This window comes from Lycium barbarum, chromosome 1 (genome assembly GCF_019175385.1).
Source record: "Lycium barbarum isolate Lr01 chromosome 1, ASM1917538v2, whole genome shotgun sequence".
NCBI lineage: Eukaryota > Viridiplantae > Streptophyta > Magnoliopsida > Solanales > Solanaceae > Lycium > Lycium barbarum.
This window is the reverse complement of record NC_083337.1, coordinates 36,706,280-36,725,232: the sequence shown is the minus strand read 5'-3', so window position 1 is coordinate 36,725,232 and position 18,953 is coordinate 36,706,280. Positions and strand designations below refer to the sequence as shown.

The 18,953-nt window shown below is 35.4% G+C and overlaps 1 protein-coding gene across 5 annotated transcripts; it reads right to left on the bottom strand.

The window, feature by feature from the left end:
• Positions 1–605: 605 nt before the first annotated feature.
• LOC132634754 (probable plastid-lipid-associated protein 11, chloroplastic) lies at positions 606–14,785 on the bottom strand. Of its 5 annotated transcripts, XR_009580330.1 has the most exons (5): positions 14,232–14,785; positions 11,188–11,253; positions 10,786–10,927; positions 4,717–4,786; positions 3,007–3,432 (listed from the first exon to the last, which is right to left on the bottom strand). XR_009580330.1 is itself a non-coding variant. In XM_060350830.1 (4 exons), the coding sequence occupies exons 1-3, from the start codon at positions 14,714–14,716 to the stop codon at positions 10,828–10,830; spliced, it is 651 nt and encodes a 216-aa protein (XP_060206813.1). In that variant the 5' UTR covers positions 14,717–14,785; the 3' UTR covers positions 606–1,197; positions 10,786–10,827. The 5 variants fall into 5 exon arrangements, 4 of the variants coding, with proteins under 4 accessions (XP_060206813.1, XP_060206804.1, XP_060206796.1 ...); XM_060350830.1 differs by lacking the exons at positions 3,007–3,432; positions 4,717–4,786 and adding an exon at positions 606–1,197; XM_060350821.1 differs by lacking the exon at positions 4,717–4,786 and having other exon boundaries at positions 3,007–3,440.
• Positions 14,786–18,953: the final 4,168 nt, after the last annotated feature.

The following is an 18,953-nucleotide window of genomic DNA, read 5'->3' as shown; positions in this document are numbered from 1 at the left end:
GATTTAACTTTAAGTTTATGCCATTGATGCAATTTCATCATCAATGAGGGCCATTTGCCTGCAAAGCATGCGTATCACTTTTTTATGGACTCGCCAAACATTGGAAATTCTGCTGCTTGTCTAGCAAACTATTTGTCTAAGTCTGCTGGCATGGCACCACAATGTATTGATGGGCTCCATTTCATGAAAAGAAATGTTACATCCATTGAGCACTGTTTGAAAGTTCAACTAGTATTTTTATGATTTTTATGACATCTGATAATACTTGGTGCTTTGGTCTATATCACTTAGAAATGTTAAGTCATGTTGGAGCCATGTTGAAGTTGGCTTCTTTTCATGCAACGCATTAAAACTTGGAAATTTTAACTTCTTAATTTCGATTATTTGCGAGCTCTCCCCATGGATATTATTTAGCATCATCCACATATGAGCCTCTTCAAACCGAGTTTATTGCAATTAATTTGATGATAGAGTTGTGGAAACGTTTCATGTCTTCCTCTTTCATTTTCCTTCTGTTGGGTTTGCTCAACAGTACTAGACACCAACGTAAAATTTGGTGGTTGTCGTTTCATTCAAGAATCATATACATCAAGCCAAAATAAGTCTTTAAAGAAAAGGATAATAGAATAGATTGTGTTTATTATTTTACTTTTGAGGGTTCATACTTCAAGAAACATACGAGCCGCGTATCTAGGACAAATTCTATAGACTCAACTGAATCCCTTACTTTCGGTTCAAACTAGGTATACATATTCAACAAATGAAAATTTAGATACATAATAAGATCACTCATTCTAAACTCGCCAGCTCTAAAATCTAGATCATACATACGCATCTGATTACCGGTCATGTATCAAATGAAACCTGCACATGTTTCAAGTGTCCTTCAACACCCAACACTAGTTCACAGATGCCATAGTGACGAAAGATTAGGAGTCTAATTTTTTAAGTGTCCTTCAACACCCTCCAATTCTGGTGTTTAATACAGAATATCAGCTTCAAGGTTTCAACTTCAAAAAGGGTGCTCTCTACCAGCTTTTAGTGTCACAACTCACAACCCAAGCAACATAAAATGACACTTGCAGTATAAGCACAATTTAACTTTTGATATCTATACTGCAACCCCCTCACTCTCAAGCAATTGCAACAACTATGCATTACAGAACGTCAACGTGATTAAGTTTTATCTCCATATTCCTGCAGAACAAAGAGTATTACTACCTCTTAACTCAAAACTAGATGGGAACCCATATTCTTGTATGTAAATAAAAAGCCATTCTTTTTATGCTCTTCATTTTCTTTCGTCACAAGGATATGAAGGACAGGGTGAAGTGGGAGTGGGAGTGGCCGCATAAAGCTCTCATCTTGTGAAGGATCCAACAATGGGTTCGCAGGTTCGGCAAAACTCAATATATTGGGGTCAACCCCTACATATATGTAGGTAAAATAAGTACGGATAGACTTTAATATACATTTCAGAATATACTCTCTCAACTAAGAACCCACAACATCTATATTCTGGATCCTCTCTCTCTTCCCCCCCCTCTCTCTCTCTCTCTCTCTCTCACTTATCTTTAGGAAGGAATAATAACTGAAATGTGAAGTTCTTCTCATCCTTTCTGCCCAACCCTCCTCTCACTCCCTTTTATTCCCTTCTAATTTAACTAGCCTCCTCTATCATGTAGCGATATCTTCTAACTTTTGACTTTTTCTTAAAGAAGGAACCATGACAGTCCATGCACTATGGTAAGCCTCCTTATAGGACATGCGAAATTCAAGCTATCGAAAGTTCCAAGGCAATCACTCCATTATTTTTTCAATACTCTTTTAAGAAGCGTACAGGCAGCAAAGTTCTGGCGGGTTTCCCTTTCTTCTCCTTTTTAGTCTGAACATCTAATGAATTAGAAAGAAGGAATCTAACACATTGTCCTCAAATAACATGTCACACCACTTGAGCAAACTGGATAGCAGTTATGGCAACTATCTTAGGACTTGACTAGATATTAAATGGTGAAAAGCCACAGATATTTTAAGAATATATGATGGAACACAGGCAACTGCTGTAGATATACCAATTATACTGCAATAGTTGTAATACAGAATGCTTCATGGGAATCGACTGACCACTCTTCCTTCACTAAGCAAACTATAGTTTTAAGCTCAAACACTTATTATTCAGCTCCTACCGCACAATTTCAAAAAATCAACAACGAAATCTATAGCTTATAATTGCATAATTCTAATATCGAGCCAAAACAGAGTAGACATTAAAAAAAAATACAATAATTTTGTGATTAAACGACTTATTAACTACTTTTATGTGCCATGATTGTCATCTACTGAGTAATATCATTTCCCACAGAGCTAGAAAACATTTGAGCATTTAAATTACCACAAGCACACCTGATTGAAAGATATAGTGCCATTAAGAATCTAACAGAATGCGTACTAGGTCAGGGAGCACTTTTTGCCGAACCAATCAATTGAATGTTATGATCTAGAAAAGACATATATTTGAAAAGTTCCTCCAATAATGAATCAAATAGTCTGAATAACATCAATATAAGATTTAATTAAAGCATTATTCAATGTCTCTTTTCCACCCTAATACTTACCAGCAACCAAGACTAAAGAGTTACATAACAACTACTAGAAAAAAGAATCACATATCAGTAGTCTAGCCTGTTCTCTGCTACATACTTTATTATTTCAAATCCATCAACACCACGGCAATATTCCAATCTAGAATCCTTCCAAAGGAATCCAGCTGCAAATTGGGAGGGGAGGGATTCTTTCTAATTGGCTACAAGTGACCCAAAGCAGGACTTCTAGGATAGGATTGCCTCGTCCAAGTAAATTTAATAGAAAACAAGAACAAGCAATATATGCATATTTACAATACAAACTGTTTGAGATACTTTAACAAGAAATGTATTAAGAACTGCCCCAAACTGCAGGCAACTCTGTCCATTATAAAAAAAGTGATCAGCTTGAAGAACTGCTAAATTTTTCAAAATTAATCAAGATTAATTATATTAATATCAAGCATGCCATTGTATTAACATCACCATTATAACTATCATTTAGATTTTTTACTATTGATAGCATAACTACTCATGCTAATATTAATTATATTTATAAGAAAATTCAGTTTCTTTTTGTTAGAATTTTATTATCTTTAATAGTCAGAGAGATAAAGGGATTGAAGAACAAGTTAATATTTCTTCGTTCTTCTCCCTCCTTCTCTAAACAACAATGGCTATAATTTTCACAGCATCTTTTGCACGCTCCTGCTGATGGAGCCGCCAGATGGCAGCATTCCGGCTCATCTGGAACAACACAATGATCCCCCAGTTGGGATGAATCAATCTATGGGAGGAATTGCTAGAAAACCTTTGTATAACACCACTGTAGCTGGATTACCTAGTTCACCTGTGAATCTTGCTCGCCATAAACATGAGTCAGTGATTGCAATGAAGAGTCGAAGACCACACATAATGGGATGCTGATAGTGATTTTTAAAGCTAAAGACTATTATGGAGTAATGGTTGATGAATACAAGAGAACACTAGTTTGAAAATTCCGGAAAACTCTACCACAAATTGAGAGAATTAGGTCTAGTTTCAAGGAACTTATTCCAGTAAAGGGCTCGGAAAAAATTGGAGTATACGACAACTATAATGTGTTTCTTGACTTCACAAATGAAGAACACTTTAAAATGAATGCAAATGTAGCTCCAAAATGAACATTGGACTTTAAGCCAGAAGAGGACATCGCCGTTGTTCCAGTATAGGTTCTCCTACTTGGTTTTCCATTTCACATGCATACATGGCATTATTTGAGACAACTTTTGAGTACTGTGTGCACCACTCTTTGCTCTTGATTGCTACGACTAGAAGCAGGACACAACCTAGCATGGCCAAAAGTAAGGGTAGAAAGATCTGCCTAAACCCCAGCCTGAAACTGTGTGGGTAGGATTGGAGGATGACGATTCAAACCCCAGCCTCTAACTGTATGGGTAGGATTGGAGGATGACGATTCACCTCCGAAGGGTTCAGAAACTTAAATATGAGGGCATACCTAAATACTGCAAACTTTGTAAGAAACTGGGACACTCCGTGATGAATTATAGAATTCTGGAAAAGAAAAAGAAGAGAGCAATAGAGACTAAAGAAGGTGAGACCTAGCAAGATTTTACCTGTAAATGCAGTGCAGTCTGAGATCGATAACACTAATGGAAAAGGTGAGAGTAATTTGTAAAAGAAGCAGCACAATGTAGAAGGAAGAGATCAATCTCACAACAATAACTGTTGAGAATATAATAAAAGTGTGCTCTAACTAAATGGTCGCATACTTCAACATAGTAACAGAGCAGGTAGAGTAGAGGTCCTGGGATCGAATCTCACCGCCACCCATTATCAAAGGAAATTTCCACGTGCTTGGCCCATGGAAAAGAATCAGGCCCGCACAAGAGGGGCATGTTGAGAATATAATTAAATAATAAAAGTGTGCTCTCTCTAACAACTTAAGTTTTTAGATGAGATGGTCACACATTCCAACAATAATGATATCAAACCCTTAGACAATACCACAGTAACTGAAAGAGTGAGTAAGAAGTACAAAAAGAAGAAGAAAATTAAAAAGATCCCAAAATAGAGTAGAGTTATTCTTAAGCCAGTTCAATCATAAGAAACAAGTTCGAGATTGTCTACTCACACTGCCAAGAAAATCCAAGCAGAGCAATCCAAATCAGTGGTTGGGAAAACAGAAGAACCAGAACCTTTCACTTCAAAATGATCGCGTGGGAACATTTGCAAATGAAAAAAAAGTGAGGTTACAGTAGAAACAACTAATGCTTCAACTTCAAAGGAGAAGGTACAGGAATCCAGTAACATTGAGGAGAATGGTTTGTAAACAACAGATTTAGCATTGAGCATATATATTTCAAGGAATTCAGCATCATCTGAGTCAATCACCATATTAACGTAAATATCGGGATTTTCTAATTTGTGAACCAGAAAATGATATGCTTTACTATTGGTTGGTTTTCAGTCCTATTTTTACCCCTTTGGGTTTAGGAACTTGCACTCAGAGGCAGATCTACGTGGATGGCAGGGTGTTCACCCGAACACTCTCGGTAAAAATTATAGTGTATATATAGGGTAGATTTTCTGTGTTTATGTACATATATTAACTTTTGAACACCCTAAACGAATGCAAAAGGTTAGCTCTAGTGGTCCAGGGTGTTCAAAATTGTCTCTAGTGTCCTAGTTCGATCCCCGCTGACAACATTATTTTTAATATTTAGCTGCTGTTGGTTTTTTCGACCCCCCCTGAGTGAAAATCCTGGATCTGTCACTGCTTGCACATCAGCCAAACACCCCAACACTTTGAAATATTTCAAGTTGGGCTTTCTTCCTTTTCATTTTTTATATGGAATGGATTGTGTTTTTTCTGTAGGGACTCCATTGAGCATTCGGCTAGCTGCAAGAATAGCTTCCGCCCAAATTCTGGGAACCAGAAGTTATCAATAAGGCATTCATCATCTCCTTTAACGTTGTATTCTTTCTTTCACCAATTCCATTAGATTGTGGCGATTAAAGGGCGATTGTTTGATGAATAACGCCATATTCATATTTTTTCAAGTGGAACTTCATACTAGTTACCCCTATCACTTCTTATCATTTTGATCTTTTTGTTTAGTTGCGTTTCAACTTCAATTTTTGTATTGCTTGAATGCATTAATTGTTTCATGTTTACCACTAAGTAAATATAGCAATATCTAGTGTTGTCGTCAATGAGAGTTATGAAATAATTTTTTCCTCTGTGAGATTGTATTGACTTCATGTCTCAAATATCTGTGTGACTTAAGTCTAAAAGATTTGAATTCCTTTCAACTGACTAACATCATACTTTAATTCCACACATGTTTGAAACTTTGATTCGTGGTACTCAAACTTAGGCAATACCTCTAAGTTAATCATTTTCCGCAAGGTTTTGAAGTTGGCGTGACCCAAACTATGTCACAGATTATTTGACTCAAGTAAGTAAGAAGAAGCTTCAACTTTATTCATACCCAATAGCTATTACATTCAACTTAAAAAGGCTCTCAGTTAGGTAACCTTTTCCTACATACAGTTCATTCTTACTAATTACAACTTTATCATAAACAAACACGCACTTAAACCGGTTCTTACCGAAAAGTGCGGTAGAAACTAGGCTCATGCGAATTTCAGGAACATGGAGAACATTGTTTAGAATCACTACTTTGCCCGAGGTCATCTTTAAAGATATCTTGCAACTTCTTCAATTTTGCAAGTTGTGGAGTTTCCCCTGAAGAGCGTTGTGTGGGGTCCATCATGAGTATAAGTAGCAAACAACCCTTTGTTATCACAAACATGACGGGTGACTCCTAAATCAATCCACCATTCCTTTGAAATTCCTACCAAGTTGCATTCAAAAATCATAGCACACAGGTTCTCCGTCTTCTCGTTCTTTTCCACTATGCTCGTTTGACTCCTTTTCATGTCATTCTTTATAGCACGGCAGTCCGCAGCCTTGTGTCCAACCTTCCACAGTTGCGGCGATTGCCTTTGAACTTCTTAGTCGGGTAACTCTTTGGTCTAGAAGGCTTCTTTCTCATTTTGTTATTAAAGGTGCCTCCTCAACAATACTTGCCCCCATTATTAATAAGTTTCCACGAGCCATCTTTCCAGTAGTCTTGTTGTCCTCTTCAATTCCTTGACGAACAATAAAGTCTTCAAGAGTCATCTCCTTACGCTTATGCTTCAAGTAATTCTTAAATTCTCTCCATAAAGGAGGTAGCTTTTAAATGCCGCTACTTGAAACGCTTCATTGATGACCGTATCTTCAATAATAAATTTATAATTAGTAACATAATCAATATCTTTAATAAAAATATTGATCCGGATCATACCTTCAGCAAGGAGAGGAAATCATGAATGATAACTAGCAGTTCTTGGACTTGAGACATGAAATACTTGTTGTCAACCATTTTGAAGTCCAAAAACTTGGCGGCCACTAATTCTTTAGTCCATCATTTTCAGTCTAGTATTTCTTTTCAAGAGTGTTCCTCAACTCTTTCAAAGTTTTACAAATACTAGATGTTATCCAAGCATCTTCCAAACTACTAAGAATATTATTCTTACAAATATCTGTGGCTAGTAGCTTGAAAGATGGATTGTATAACGTCTACGGTGTTTGTAAAACTTCGAAAGAGTTGTGAAACGCCCTAGAAAAGAAATACAAGACTGAAGATGTAGACTAAAGAAAGTTGTGGCCTCCAAATTTTTGGACTTCAAAATGCAGCAAGTCTATCATGTCTCAAGTGCAAGAACTGCGAGTCATCACTTATTATCTCCTCTCCTTGCTGAAGGTATGATCTGGATCAATTTTTATTAAAGATATTTATTATGTTATTAATTATAAATTTATTATTGAAGGAATGGTCATCAATGAAGCGTTTCAAGTAGAGACATATAAAAGTACCTCTTTTATGACTTTAAGAATTACTTGAAACGTAAGAACAAGGAGATGACTCTTGAATACTTTTTGTTCGTCTAAGGATAGAAGAGGATAACAAGACTGCCGAAAAGAAGGCTCGTGAAAACTCAACAATAATGGGAGCAAATATTGTTGGGGAGGCATCTTCTAATAACAAAAAGAGAAAGAAGCCTTCTGGACCAAAGAGTTACGACCCGCCTAAGAAGAAGTTCAAAGGAAAGTGCCACAACTGTGGAAAGGTTGGACACAAGGCTGAGAATTGCTGTGCTCCAAAGAAAGACAAGAAAAAAAGTAAAACAAACATGGTTGAAAAGAACGAGGAGATGGAAAACTTGTGTGCTATGCTTTCTGAATGCAGCTTGGTAAAACATCCCAAGGAATGGTGGATTGATTCAGGAGCCACCCGCCATGTTTGTGCTAACAAAGGGTTGTTTGCTTCTTATGCTCCTGATGGACCCGACGAGACTCTTTTCATGGGAAACTCCACAACTGCCAAAATTGAAGGAGTTGTCAAGATATCTTTGAAGATGCTTCGAACAAAGTAATGTCTCTAAACAATGTTCTCCTTGTTCCTGAAATTTGCAAGAACTTAGTTTCTATGGCAATTCTCGTTAAGAACAGGTTTAAGTGTGTGTTTATGATAAAGTTGTAATTAGTAAAAATGAAATGTATGTAGGAAAAGGTTACATAATTGAGAGCCTTTTTAAGCTAAATGTAATAGCTACTGATATGAATAAAGTTGAAGCTTCTTCTTACTTACTTAAGTCAAATGAGTTATGACATTTACTTAAGTCAAATAAGTTATGACATTCACATTTAGGTCACGCCAAGCTTCAAATACCTTGCGAAAAATGATTAACTTAAAGGTATTGTCTAAGTTTCAATGTAACGAATCAAAGTGTCAAATATGTGTGGAATTAAAGTATGTTAAACATCTTTAAAAGTCAGCGGAAAGGAATTCAAATCTTTTAGACTTAATTCACACAAATATTTGAGACAAGAAGTCAAATATCATCTCACGGTGGAAAAAAGCACTTCCTCCAGATCAAAAAGAGTCTCCACTTAGCCTTTTTTTCTCGGGTAAAAAAGAGTGTCCACTTATCAAATCAAGAAAGAATTAACCTTATTTCTCCAGATTTGCCCCTATTAAGTGTTATGTGATCAAATCTCAATACCTATTTAATTAGGGACAGTTTAGTCAAATTACATATTTTTGTCTAGGAGTTTTCTTAAGGGGTGTACAAATGGCTAAGTGGACACTCTTTTTGATCCAAGAGAGTATTTCATAACTTCAATTGAGGACAACTCTAGATATTGCTATATTTACTTACTTAGTAGTAAAGATGAAGCACTTGATGCATTCAAGCAATACAAAAATGAATTGACACGCAACTAAACAAAAAAGAACAAACTGATAAGAAGTGAAAGGGTTGACGATTATGAATCTTCTTTTGAAGAAATATGTTTGGAAGATGGCGTTATTCACCCCTTACTCGCCACAATCTAACAAAATTGGGGAAAGAATGAACAAAACGTTAAAGGAGATGATGAATGCGTGGTTGATAAGTTCTGATTTACCCCAGAACTTGTGGGGAAAGCTATTTTTATGGCTAACCGAATACTCAACCGAGTTTCACATAGTAAAACACAATCCATTGCATATGAAAAATAAAAAGAAAGAAAGCCTAACTTAAAATATTTCACAGTGTGGGGGTGTTGAGCTACAATGCAAGATCCTAAACCCAAAAGGGTAAAAATAGGATATTGTATTTCCATAGGATATGCAACTAATAGTAAAGCATATCTGGTTCTCGTTCACAAATAAAAAATCTTGATATTTAACGTTAATACGGTGATTAAATCAGATAATGTTAAATTCTTTGAAATTTATATCCGTATGAAACGGAATGTGAGCCGTTTAGCGAAAGACCTAAACGACCTCGGAGAAACAAAGGGAAATGTTCCTAATGAGGAAAATCTCAGACGTAGCAAACGTCAATGCAATCTTCACATTTCAATTTTGTATAGCTATGTTCTTTTGTTCTTGTGTCTACAAAGAATCTTCAACAAAACTCTAGACGTGTGTAAAAGTGTTGCCATGTTAAACATAATACAATTATCTTTTGTAACAATTCTTTCAGAATTGGTGCTTGTCTACGTTTAGAGAAGTAAATGGAAAAACAGCACATGACCCAACCGAGAAAACAAAGTGGTAATTTGGATGGAAGTTAGGAAAAGAGAATTTTTTTTCTGAGATGGTAACAAACAAAGGAAAAGAAAAAATTTATCAACTTGGAAAGTCAATAAGGGTCTAAGAGCAAGATTTTTAGTTCTCCCATGTTTGGTAGGTGAACTAAGTACGAGATTAGCTAGGTAAGTGAGAAATACAAGTAAATTATCAGTGCCTCTTTGGCTATTTCATCCCAATACTAAATATTGTCTTTTAGGGCAAATTAGGTGTCATCAGTTAAAAGAGGGCACATAGTAATGACCTGTGATTGGTCTAAACCTTCGACTAGCGACTTGTTGCAACCTTGCCCAGAATGCCCATACAAATCAATTATGCTATTGTTTTAGCGTTAATGAAACCATTTCTCAAAATGAAAAAGGAATACGGACTAAGTTTGTTGCTTCTTTAGCGCAAATGATACTATTTCTCAAGACAAAATGGAATCTTCCTGTTGAGGTTGTTAAGTTAGTTACTGCGTTAGCGCAAATGAAACTATTTCACAAAATGAAATTAAAAGGAATCCTCTTGAGGTTGAAACCTAGGTAGAGGTCCTCTAAATCTCACACTCATTCTTACATGGACTTACAAAACTAGTTAGGTCGGCTTTTTGTATAATATATTTCCAAAAACATTTGAAGAAGATTACCATTTTTGACCAGACAAACTACTTGTTGATTTAGAAACATTAGGAACCCCGGAGACATATGTGTGATGGAGATAAACTGATTACGCAAAAGTAAACAGTATACACAACTAGATCAGTAAAACAATAAATTGTACACCATCAACATAGAGGTAAAACTGAATAAATTTATTTGCATCTTTCATACAAATGAAGGTACAAATTTTACCTCATTAGTGACTCAATCTGATGAAATAAATCAAATATCTCCGCTTAACATTACAAAAATATTGGTTACAAAGAGGATGGTGCAGCACCTATACATTCAGAACACGGAGAAAAATTATGGGAAACATAATCTCTCCAGTTATATTACCATGAAGATGAGAGTTCAAAGAAGGGAACTTACAGTAAAATTTATGTACAGAGAAGCAGAAGACAAATCCGGCAATCATTCTTTCCAAGTATAAGGAGCACGTTCAACAATCAGGTAGTCTTGCCTGATATCTTTGACTACTCGAATCTCATCATCAAGGTACACAGTCTCAAACCTACATATAAGCAAAAGTAATCTGAACACACTTTCAAACTCAAGCAAGAGAATTGAGGAAAAGTGGGAAAGAAAGAGAAAAAAGGGACGAAGCAAAAGCTTGAGATAAAGTACTTTGAAAGGCAATGTAACTTCCAAACAGCACTATAAGTCTACACTTGACATCAGATATATGGGGAATTCCTAATATATACCATATATCACTTGGTGGAATCTAAAATGCTGCTAATCAAAACAATAAAAGAGAGGAGAAACACTTACCACCCTTGTCCAAATGGTGGTAGAGGAAATTCCCAATTTTTTCCACGCAGAACCGCACTTGTGAATCTACAATATAGCTGCAATTGTCAATAGACCATGAAATAGTACAAACTATAACAACAATTGAAGGACATGGAAATACCCTCTCTGTCCTATTATTGGTGTTCTGATTCTCTAATGTCTCAAGAAATTTCGCACCCCTAACTAGAATTGAATTTACCAATTTTCAGGTGACTCCCCTAACCTCTAAAGTCTGTTCCAGAAAGGCTTATTATTAGCATACAACAACAAACAACCACTCCTCAACCCCAAATAAATCTTCAATATTGATCGGCTCTATTTGGCACATCTCATCCCACTATGAGATAATACTAACTTCTTTATCCACGTCCAGAAAAGATCAATAGCATGAAATGCAGCAATCCAAGTTAAATCACTGCAAGATGGACTCATTCTTTTGATAAAGTAAAGTAAGTTTAATTAATGAATACTAAGAAGGTAAGTTTTATTAATGAGTACTAAGAAGGTACTGCAAGAGTACGAAAAAGGAGAAAGTTACACTTTCTCAACAGCTACATCAAATTCATAGTCTAAAAAATCAAAAAGCTGGTTCACATCTTCCATTTCTCTATCCGTACACCAAGAAAAAAGACTCTGTAAACACCTATCTTTCACATTAAGAGAGTTGCTGTTTTTTTTTCCTTCAAAGCATCTTTTGTTTCTTTCTATCAAAATAGTAAACATAATGCCATAAAGGTACTGCATTCCATATCTTTTTTCCCCACACTCTTTGCCTGCCAACTCAACAATTGAGCCTTCACATTTTGAGGTGTTACCCGACAGACTCAAAAGATTTGCAGAAACAAGGTCCACATCTGCCAGGATTGGGTGGCAGTGTCGTAGGAGGTGGTCACAGAATTGCAGTGCACCTTCACAAATGAAATCTGCTGCAAATTGGAATTCCCCAACCCAACCAAAATGGGCTTGATTTTATGAAGCAACCCAGCCAAAACATGAACTGTGGAAGCCTTAGACTTCCTACAACATAAATTATTCCTTCCTGACAGAAAATGCTGGCCCTCAAGAGCTAAGCATCAGATCTCTATTAGCATCAAGGACTACAGATACCATGAAATTTAAAAGTTCACTGACTTCCCCCATTTTCCAGTCATTGAAATCTCTTCTAAGGTGAAAGATTCGGTCCTGAAACAGAATAGCAGTCAACCCCAAGCAATCTTTGTTTAAAACTAGACTGTACAGTGTGGGGAAAATATCTTTCAATCTCCAAGCTTCCATCCATTTGTCCAACCAGAATCTTATTTTTGACCCGTTACCAATCTTATACATCATTTTATGTTGGAAATGGTTAAGGTCTGCATACATCCTATCCTCCCCAGACTCCACTTGTGATTACACTGGGTATGTTGTTGTTGTAATCAATCCACAGCTTAGTAATCTGCTTCCAAACTGACATATTATCAGGCATTGTGATAGGTTTAGGACTCCAGCGTTGCTCTATTTCAATACTATCACCTTCCTCCACAGCTCTTATCTACCATAATTTAGCCTGCAAAGCCATTTACTCAATAAACTCTTATGTGAAGCTTGAGATTGCCATCAAACCACCACCTTTTTTGTCTCTCATCCCCAAATGCCATTTATGATTTAACTAAATGAAAATTCTTCTTTACAGATTTCCCTTCCCATAAGGAATTCACTTCTCAGGGAATTAAGTTTCTTCTCAAATTTTGTTGGGATAGGCATAAGCAACAGTAAATAAGTCCAGTACCATCTAGTACACTATTCATCAAACTAAGTCTACCTCCAAAAGATAAAATTTGTTTTTTCCAAGGAGCCATCACCTTCACAGACTTGTCAATCACCATTGCCACACTCCCACATCATTGTGCTTGACACCAAGTGGAAGACCCAAAATAAACAGTAAGGAATCACATGTAATTTGCATAAGGAAAGACCAGTTTACACGATCATAAGCCTTTCCTAAATCTAACTTTTTTACCACGCATTTAGCTCCTTTTCTAAATTGGTGATCTCTACACGCATTCACTAAATTGGACTTATGGATTCTTACATTTTCTTTCTCCTCTCTACATACTGGTCTACAAACTTCAAGGTGGAAAACGGATACTGAGCTGTTTGAACATGGCAAATTTATTGGAATCTTGCAAAAGTTTGTCCAAAAACTAATTGTTTAAATTTTTCCAGAAAATGTCTACAAAATGTTGTTTTGTTTCTTTCAAAACTATTTACTGAAGTTGTCGGGGTGCATTTCGAATAAAAACCTTTCTTACAGTCACAAAACACCTACAAATCTTCAATAATGCTGTAACTACAATCCAAACAACTTTTTATTTTGACAAAAAGGTGCCTGTTTGGCCATGGATAGTTTTCACTTTTTTCCAAAATTTTATTCCAGAAAACTGTTTGGACATAGAATCGTTAAAATTTTCCGGAATTCGAAAACTCCAAAAAACTGTTTTCACAATTTTCACTCCAAATTACTCACAAAAATTTTAAAACAACTCCAATTTGTATTCTTGTCCAAACACAACTCCAATTTCCAAATACCATTTTCAACTAGAAAACAAATACTATTTTTTTCCAAATTTCACAATTCTTATGTCCAAACACCCACTTATTTTTTCAACAACACTTTTTCAAGAACTTTTTTTTTGACAAAAATGTGCCTGTTTGGCCATGGATAGTTTTCAGGTTCTCCGAAATTTATTCTGGAAAACTGTTTGGACATAGAATTATTACAATTTTCCGGAATCCGAAATTCAAAAAACTCCAAAAAGTTTTTTCACAATTTTCACTCCAAAACAACTCTAAATTGTATTCTTGTCCAAACATGACTCCAATTTCTAAATACCACTTTCAACTAGAAAACAAATACCAGTACTACTTTTTTCTATAAATTTCACAATTCTTATGTCCAAACGCCCATTTTTCTTTCCAAAAATATTGTTTTCAAAAACTTTTCCAAATTGCAGTAATATATCAAGAGGGAGAGGGAATGATACCTGAAATTCACACGCTGAGAAGAAGCAACTTCAATAGTAGACCTCACAAAGAAAACTCCATCCGGTGGAAAAGTGATAACATTATTAAGACTTCTTTTCTCAACATCAATAACTTGGAGAACATCACCAGCATTAGTACCAAAAAAGGGTGCAACATTCTTGATTATATAAAGCTGTTCTTTCTCAGTAGTCCAAAGCAAACGCCACGTGGCCGACAATGAACTGCCAGTGGTGACACTGTCACGTCCAATAATAGCCAACTCATCAATTGCCTGGATTATTTCAGACAACTTTTGGGGGTCAGATTGTGTCTTAAGGCCACGTTCTTGATCAGCTATTAGGTTGAGGAGATGTTTTTTTTGGGATTGGGATTGAGATGTGATGGATTGTGAACAATGGATGGGTGACAGTTTTTTGTGCGAATTTTTGGGATTATTAGAAGGGAAGTGCATAAAGGAAGTTGGAGAGAAGCAGTTGGTTGCCATTTTTGCGGTTTGGTGAGACGTGGAAGAAACAAGGGGCAGTTGTGAACCTCTGTTTTAAAAAAAAAAAAAAAAACTTTGGCATTTCTTGGTTTAAAATCATGAGAAAGTGTGAAAAGACGTATACCATATCGGTCTTCTTTGCAAACCATTTTTTTGTGCGGAATGCCCGTCAAAGGCACTGGCATTTAATTTTTTTCCACTCAAATTTGAAATCTTTAATTTTTATATTTTGCCTAAAATTCATGAATTTTAGCTTCAAATTTTCGCTCAGTTAAATATTAAAAAACACTACAAGGCAGAAATTTGTAGCATACGCCTATTGAAGGCCTGAATAGGTCTAATTTTTATCCAAAATTAGACCTATTCAGGCAAAAGTTAAGCTTTAAGGCGAAGGTTCGTAAAAGTCAAACTAATTAAAAAAAAAATTGTCTTAAGGCAAAGTTTTGCCTTCTGGTGAAGGCAATGGTAAAGTTTGAAACTCTTTCTGAGGGCATGCAAAATTTTGCCCTACGAATTAAAACTCTACTTTACGATTTTAAATTTTTACTGAGCGAAAATTTAAATCCAAAATAAATAAAAAAAATTAGTGAAGGATAAAAATTAAAGATGACTGCCAGGGTGATAGTACAAATGACCCTTTTGAAACAATTAACTTGGCCTAGTTGAAAAGTTTGTATTTCCTTTTTTAAAAGCTTGGAAAGGGCAATTTGCACGATTGCTTTGTTTGGGAGTGGTCTTTAAATTTTTGTCCCTCAAATTGGTGGTCTTTAATGTTTATCGTCGCTAAAATTTCTTGACTCCGGATTCAAACCTTGCTCAATTAAAATTTAAAAAAAAAATCACAAAGTGCAGTTTTGATTCGCAAGGCATAATTTTACCTGCAAAACTCTCCCTTCAGGCAGAGTTTTGTCTTCAAGCATAAGAAAACTCTCCCTTAAGGCAGAGTTTTGGCTTCAGTCATAAGGCAAAATTCTACCTTAATGTAGAGATTTGCATTAAGGCAAAAAGAAAAAAAATTACTTATTTGGAATTTTGCAAAACTATGCTTTGCGAATTATTTTTTTATTGAGCCGGGATTCGAACCCCAAACCTCATGGTATTACGCGAAGGCCAAAAATTAAAGACCAGCAATTTGAGGGATAAAAATTAAATACCAATGCCTTTGACGGCCAATCCGCACAAAAAAAAAAGTCCATGTATTATCAGCCCCATGCAGGATAGAACCAAATTGACCCGACCCATTCGACATGCTTAATTATAAGGAAACTTTACTTGCTATAGCTACTTTTACTACCTATTTAATGTTAATAACTACCTTTTATTAAAATTAATAATAATAATAGCTAATTAATTTTCTAAATTACCCATTCTAGATACAACAGTAACTTGCACTTATCAGTTCTCAAATACACCGTAAATAACGGTAAACACTATCCCAACTTCCCATTTTTGAAACTCACATAATATACATTACGTTTCTCTCTCCCTTTCCATTAATTTTAGCTGTTTTTTCTCCTCAGAATCTATCCATTACCATCAAGCACGATTCCACTACAATTTATTGTGCCGAGATTTGTGGGTGGTGGTGTATTTGTGTAAGTTTTCATTATTTTGTGTATTTTGGTCAATTTAATTCAATATTTTTGACTTTTTTCAAGATTTTTAACTTTCAATGTTTAGGGTTTCCCAATTTGAGTCGTGAAAAACATCAATTAATGGCAGATGAAAACATATCTAGTAGGGTTACAAGAGGTATCCCACATACTCTTCAAAATTTAGATTCCCCTTCTTTTGATTTGGGTATTTCTCAGCAACAACATGATGTTGATGCAGCTTATGCTGAGAAATTGGTTGCTGAAAGGAGATCTAAGAAAATCCATGATCCTGTCAGAATCAGAAATCCTTCAACTATTAATTCGGAGAAAAAAAAATGATTCTGATAGAAGGAACAATTTCAGTTTCACCACTGTTGATTGCCTATTCAAGTAGAGAAGATGTCAACGGCAGCATTACTTGTTCAGAAGTCACCAACCACAATCCCAAAAAATTCTACAGTTGGACAATCATCTAAAAAATCTGCTTCAGTGGTAGATAAGTCGGTTCAATCAAAGGGAAAAGAAAAAGCTACTCCAAGTGTCCACCGCGTTTCTGTTGACGACGTATCTACCGGCAAATCAGTTGACCTCACAAGTTTGAGGCAGAAACTTAATCAATTTAAGCAGGAAGTAAGTTTTTTTATTTTATTTTGATATTTATCAAACTACAACAAATAAGGATTTTACAATTAATTTGTTGTTTTTACCATTTAGGTGCTTGCTGAATTCAAGGATGTTTTACTGAGCTCAAGGATCTTCGCAAAGTTATTGATAAAAACTTCGAAAAGGTTTTGGAACATGTCAAAGGGAAACAAAATTCAGAAAAGGTAAAAAAATCAAGAAATACATATTGAAACGATTGCCTTCAATGTGAAGTAGGAAGCATATGTATCTAACAAATATATCATTTTTTTTTAGGGTGATGACAACGAAACTCATGTTCCTTTACCTGATGGCAACATACATCAAGAAGCTGATGATTACATGGACCATGGTGACGGTATTCACATGGAGACTGATACGGGTGATGTGCATCCAACAGAGGTATATTTTTTTTAATGTATTTATCATTTTTTACTCATTTTTATATGTTATTTTTAAAAAAAAATATAATTCAGGTATGATGAAAATTTGGGATCTACTGGACTTTAAAATATGATGTATTTGATATTGATATGAAAAGCAGTAGTGTCATGTATTTTTTGTGTACTGTTTGTTTGACAGCATGACTGTTCACTGTTTTCCTTATGTATTTGTTTACTGCTTTTGGACATCTTCAACAAATAGTTTCTCATGTATTTATGTATTTAATATAGTTTTTTATCTATTATATTCATGTATTTTATATACTTTTGGCCTGTGTTTTTTATAAGGAAAAGGGTCTTGCACCGGATATTCAAATTGGTACTGGCAATGAGAGCGGCGATAGGCTGAAAGCTTCAGCCGAAGAGATTGCGGAAGGAGGTGATCTTTCAGGAGAACCGAAGACTTCGGTTGAACGTCCGGTTGATCCAATAGAGGTATATTTTTTTAACGTATTTACCATTTTTTACTCATTTTTATATGTTATTTTTAAAAAAATATAATTCATGTATGATGAAAATTTGGGATCTATTGGACTTTAAAACATTATGTATTTGATATTGATATGAAAAACAGTAGTGTCACGTATTTTTTGTGTACTGTTTGTTTGACAGCATGACTGTTCACTGTTTTCCTTATGTATTTGTTTACTGCTTTTGGACATCTTCAACAAATAGTTTCTCATGTATTTATATCATTTAATATAGTTTTTTATCTATTAGATTCATGTATTTTATATAATTTTGGCATGTGTTTTTTATAAGGAAAAGGGTCTTGCACCGGATATTCAAGTTGGTATTGGCAATGAAAGCTTCAACCGAAGAGATTGTGAAAGGAGGTGATCTTTCAAGAGAACCGAAGACTTCGATTGAACGTCCGGCTGATCAAACAGGGAAACATACTGTGGAAGAGACAAAATGTTCCGATGATTCAAATAATTCCGAGGTTCGAAATAAACGTATTCTGATTCAGCCATTTTCTCTTTTTTAAAATGTATCATACAAGTGACTGAATAATGTTTCTTTTTGTATTTTTTGAGTAGGTGATCGCACAAGAGCTAGAAAATATAGTAGAATCAGAAATGGCTAATGAACAAGTTCAAGAGGAAAAAACCGAGGAAAACACCAGCTCAACTGTCTTAGAGGTACCCCAGGCAACAGTTTGTAACGCACAGCCGTTGTCTCAGTGGTTGTTGCCTGATGAGTATTTACCAAGCCAAACCCGAGGGAAAGAAATCATGTTACATCCATCAGTCCCACAAGCTACACGCCCCAGTAAATACAAGTCTTCACCGTTTGTGACAGATTTTGGTATATATCTAATTTTTAATTTACTTGTTTTTTTTTTTTAATACGCAACTGTTAATGTTTAAAGACAAAATACACAGGTAGTAGTTCGGGAAAGGATCATGTTCATGTGTTTGATAAAAAATATACATTCCAGCAAGATCCCATTACCGGTCCACTTGATGTACAGATAGTGGATGAATACCGTATTTGGCTTCGAAATGATCTGCTTGTGAGGCACGATAGCAAGTATGTTTTTATCCCAGTATTACA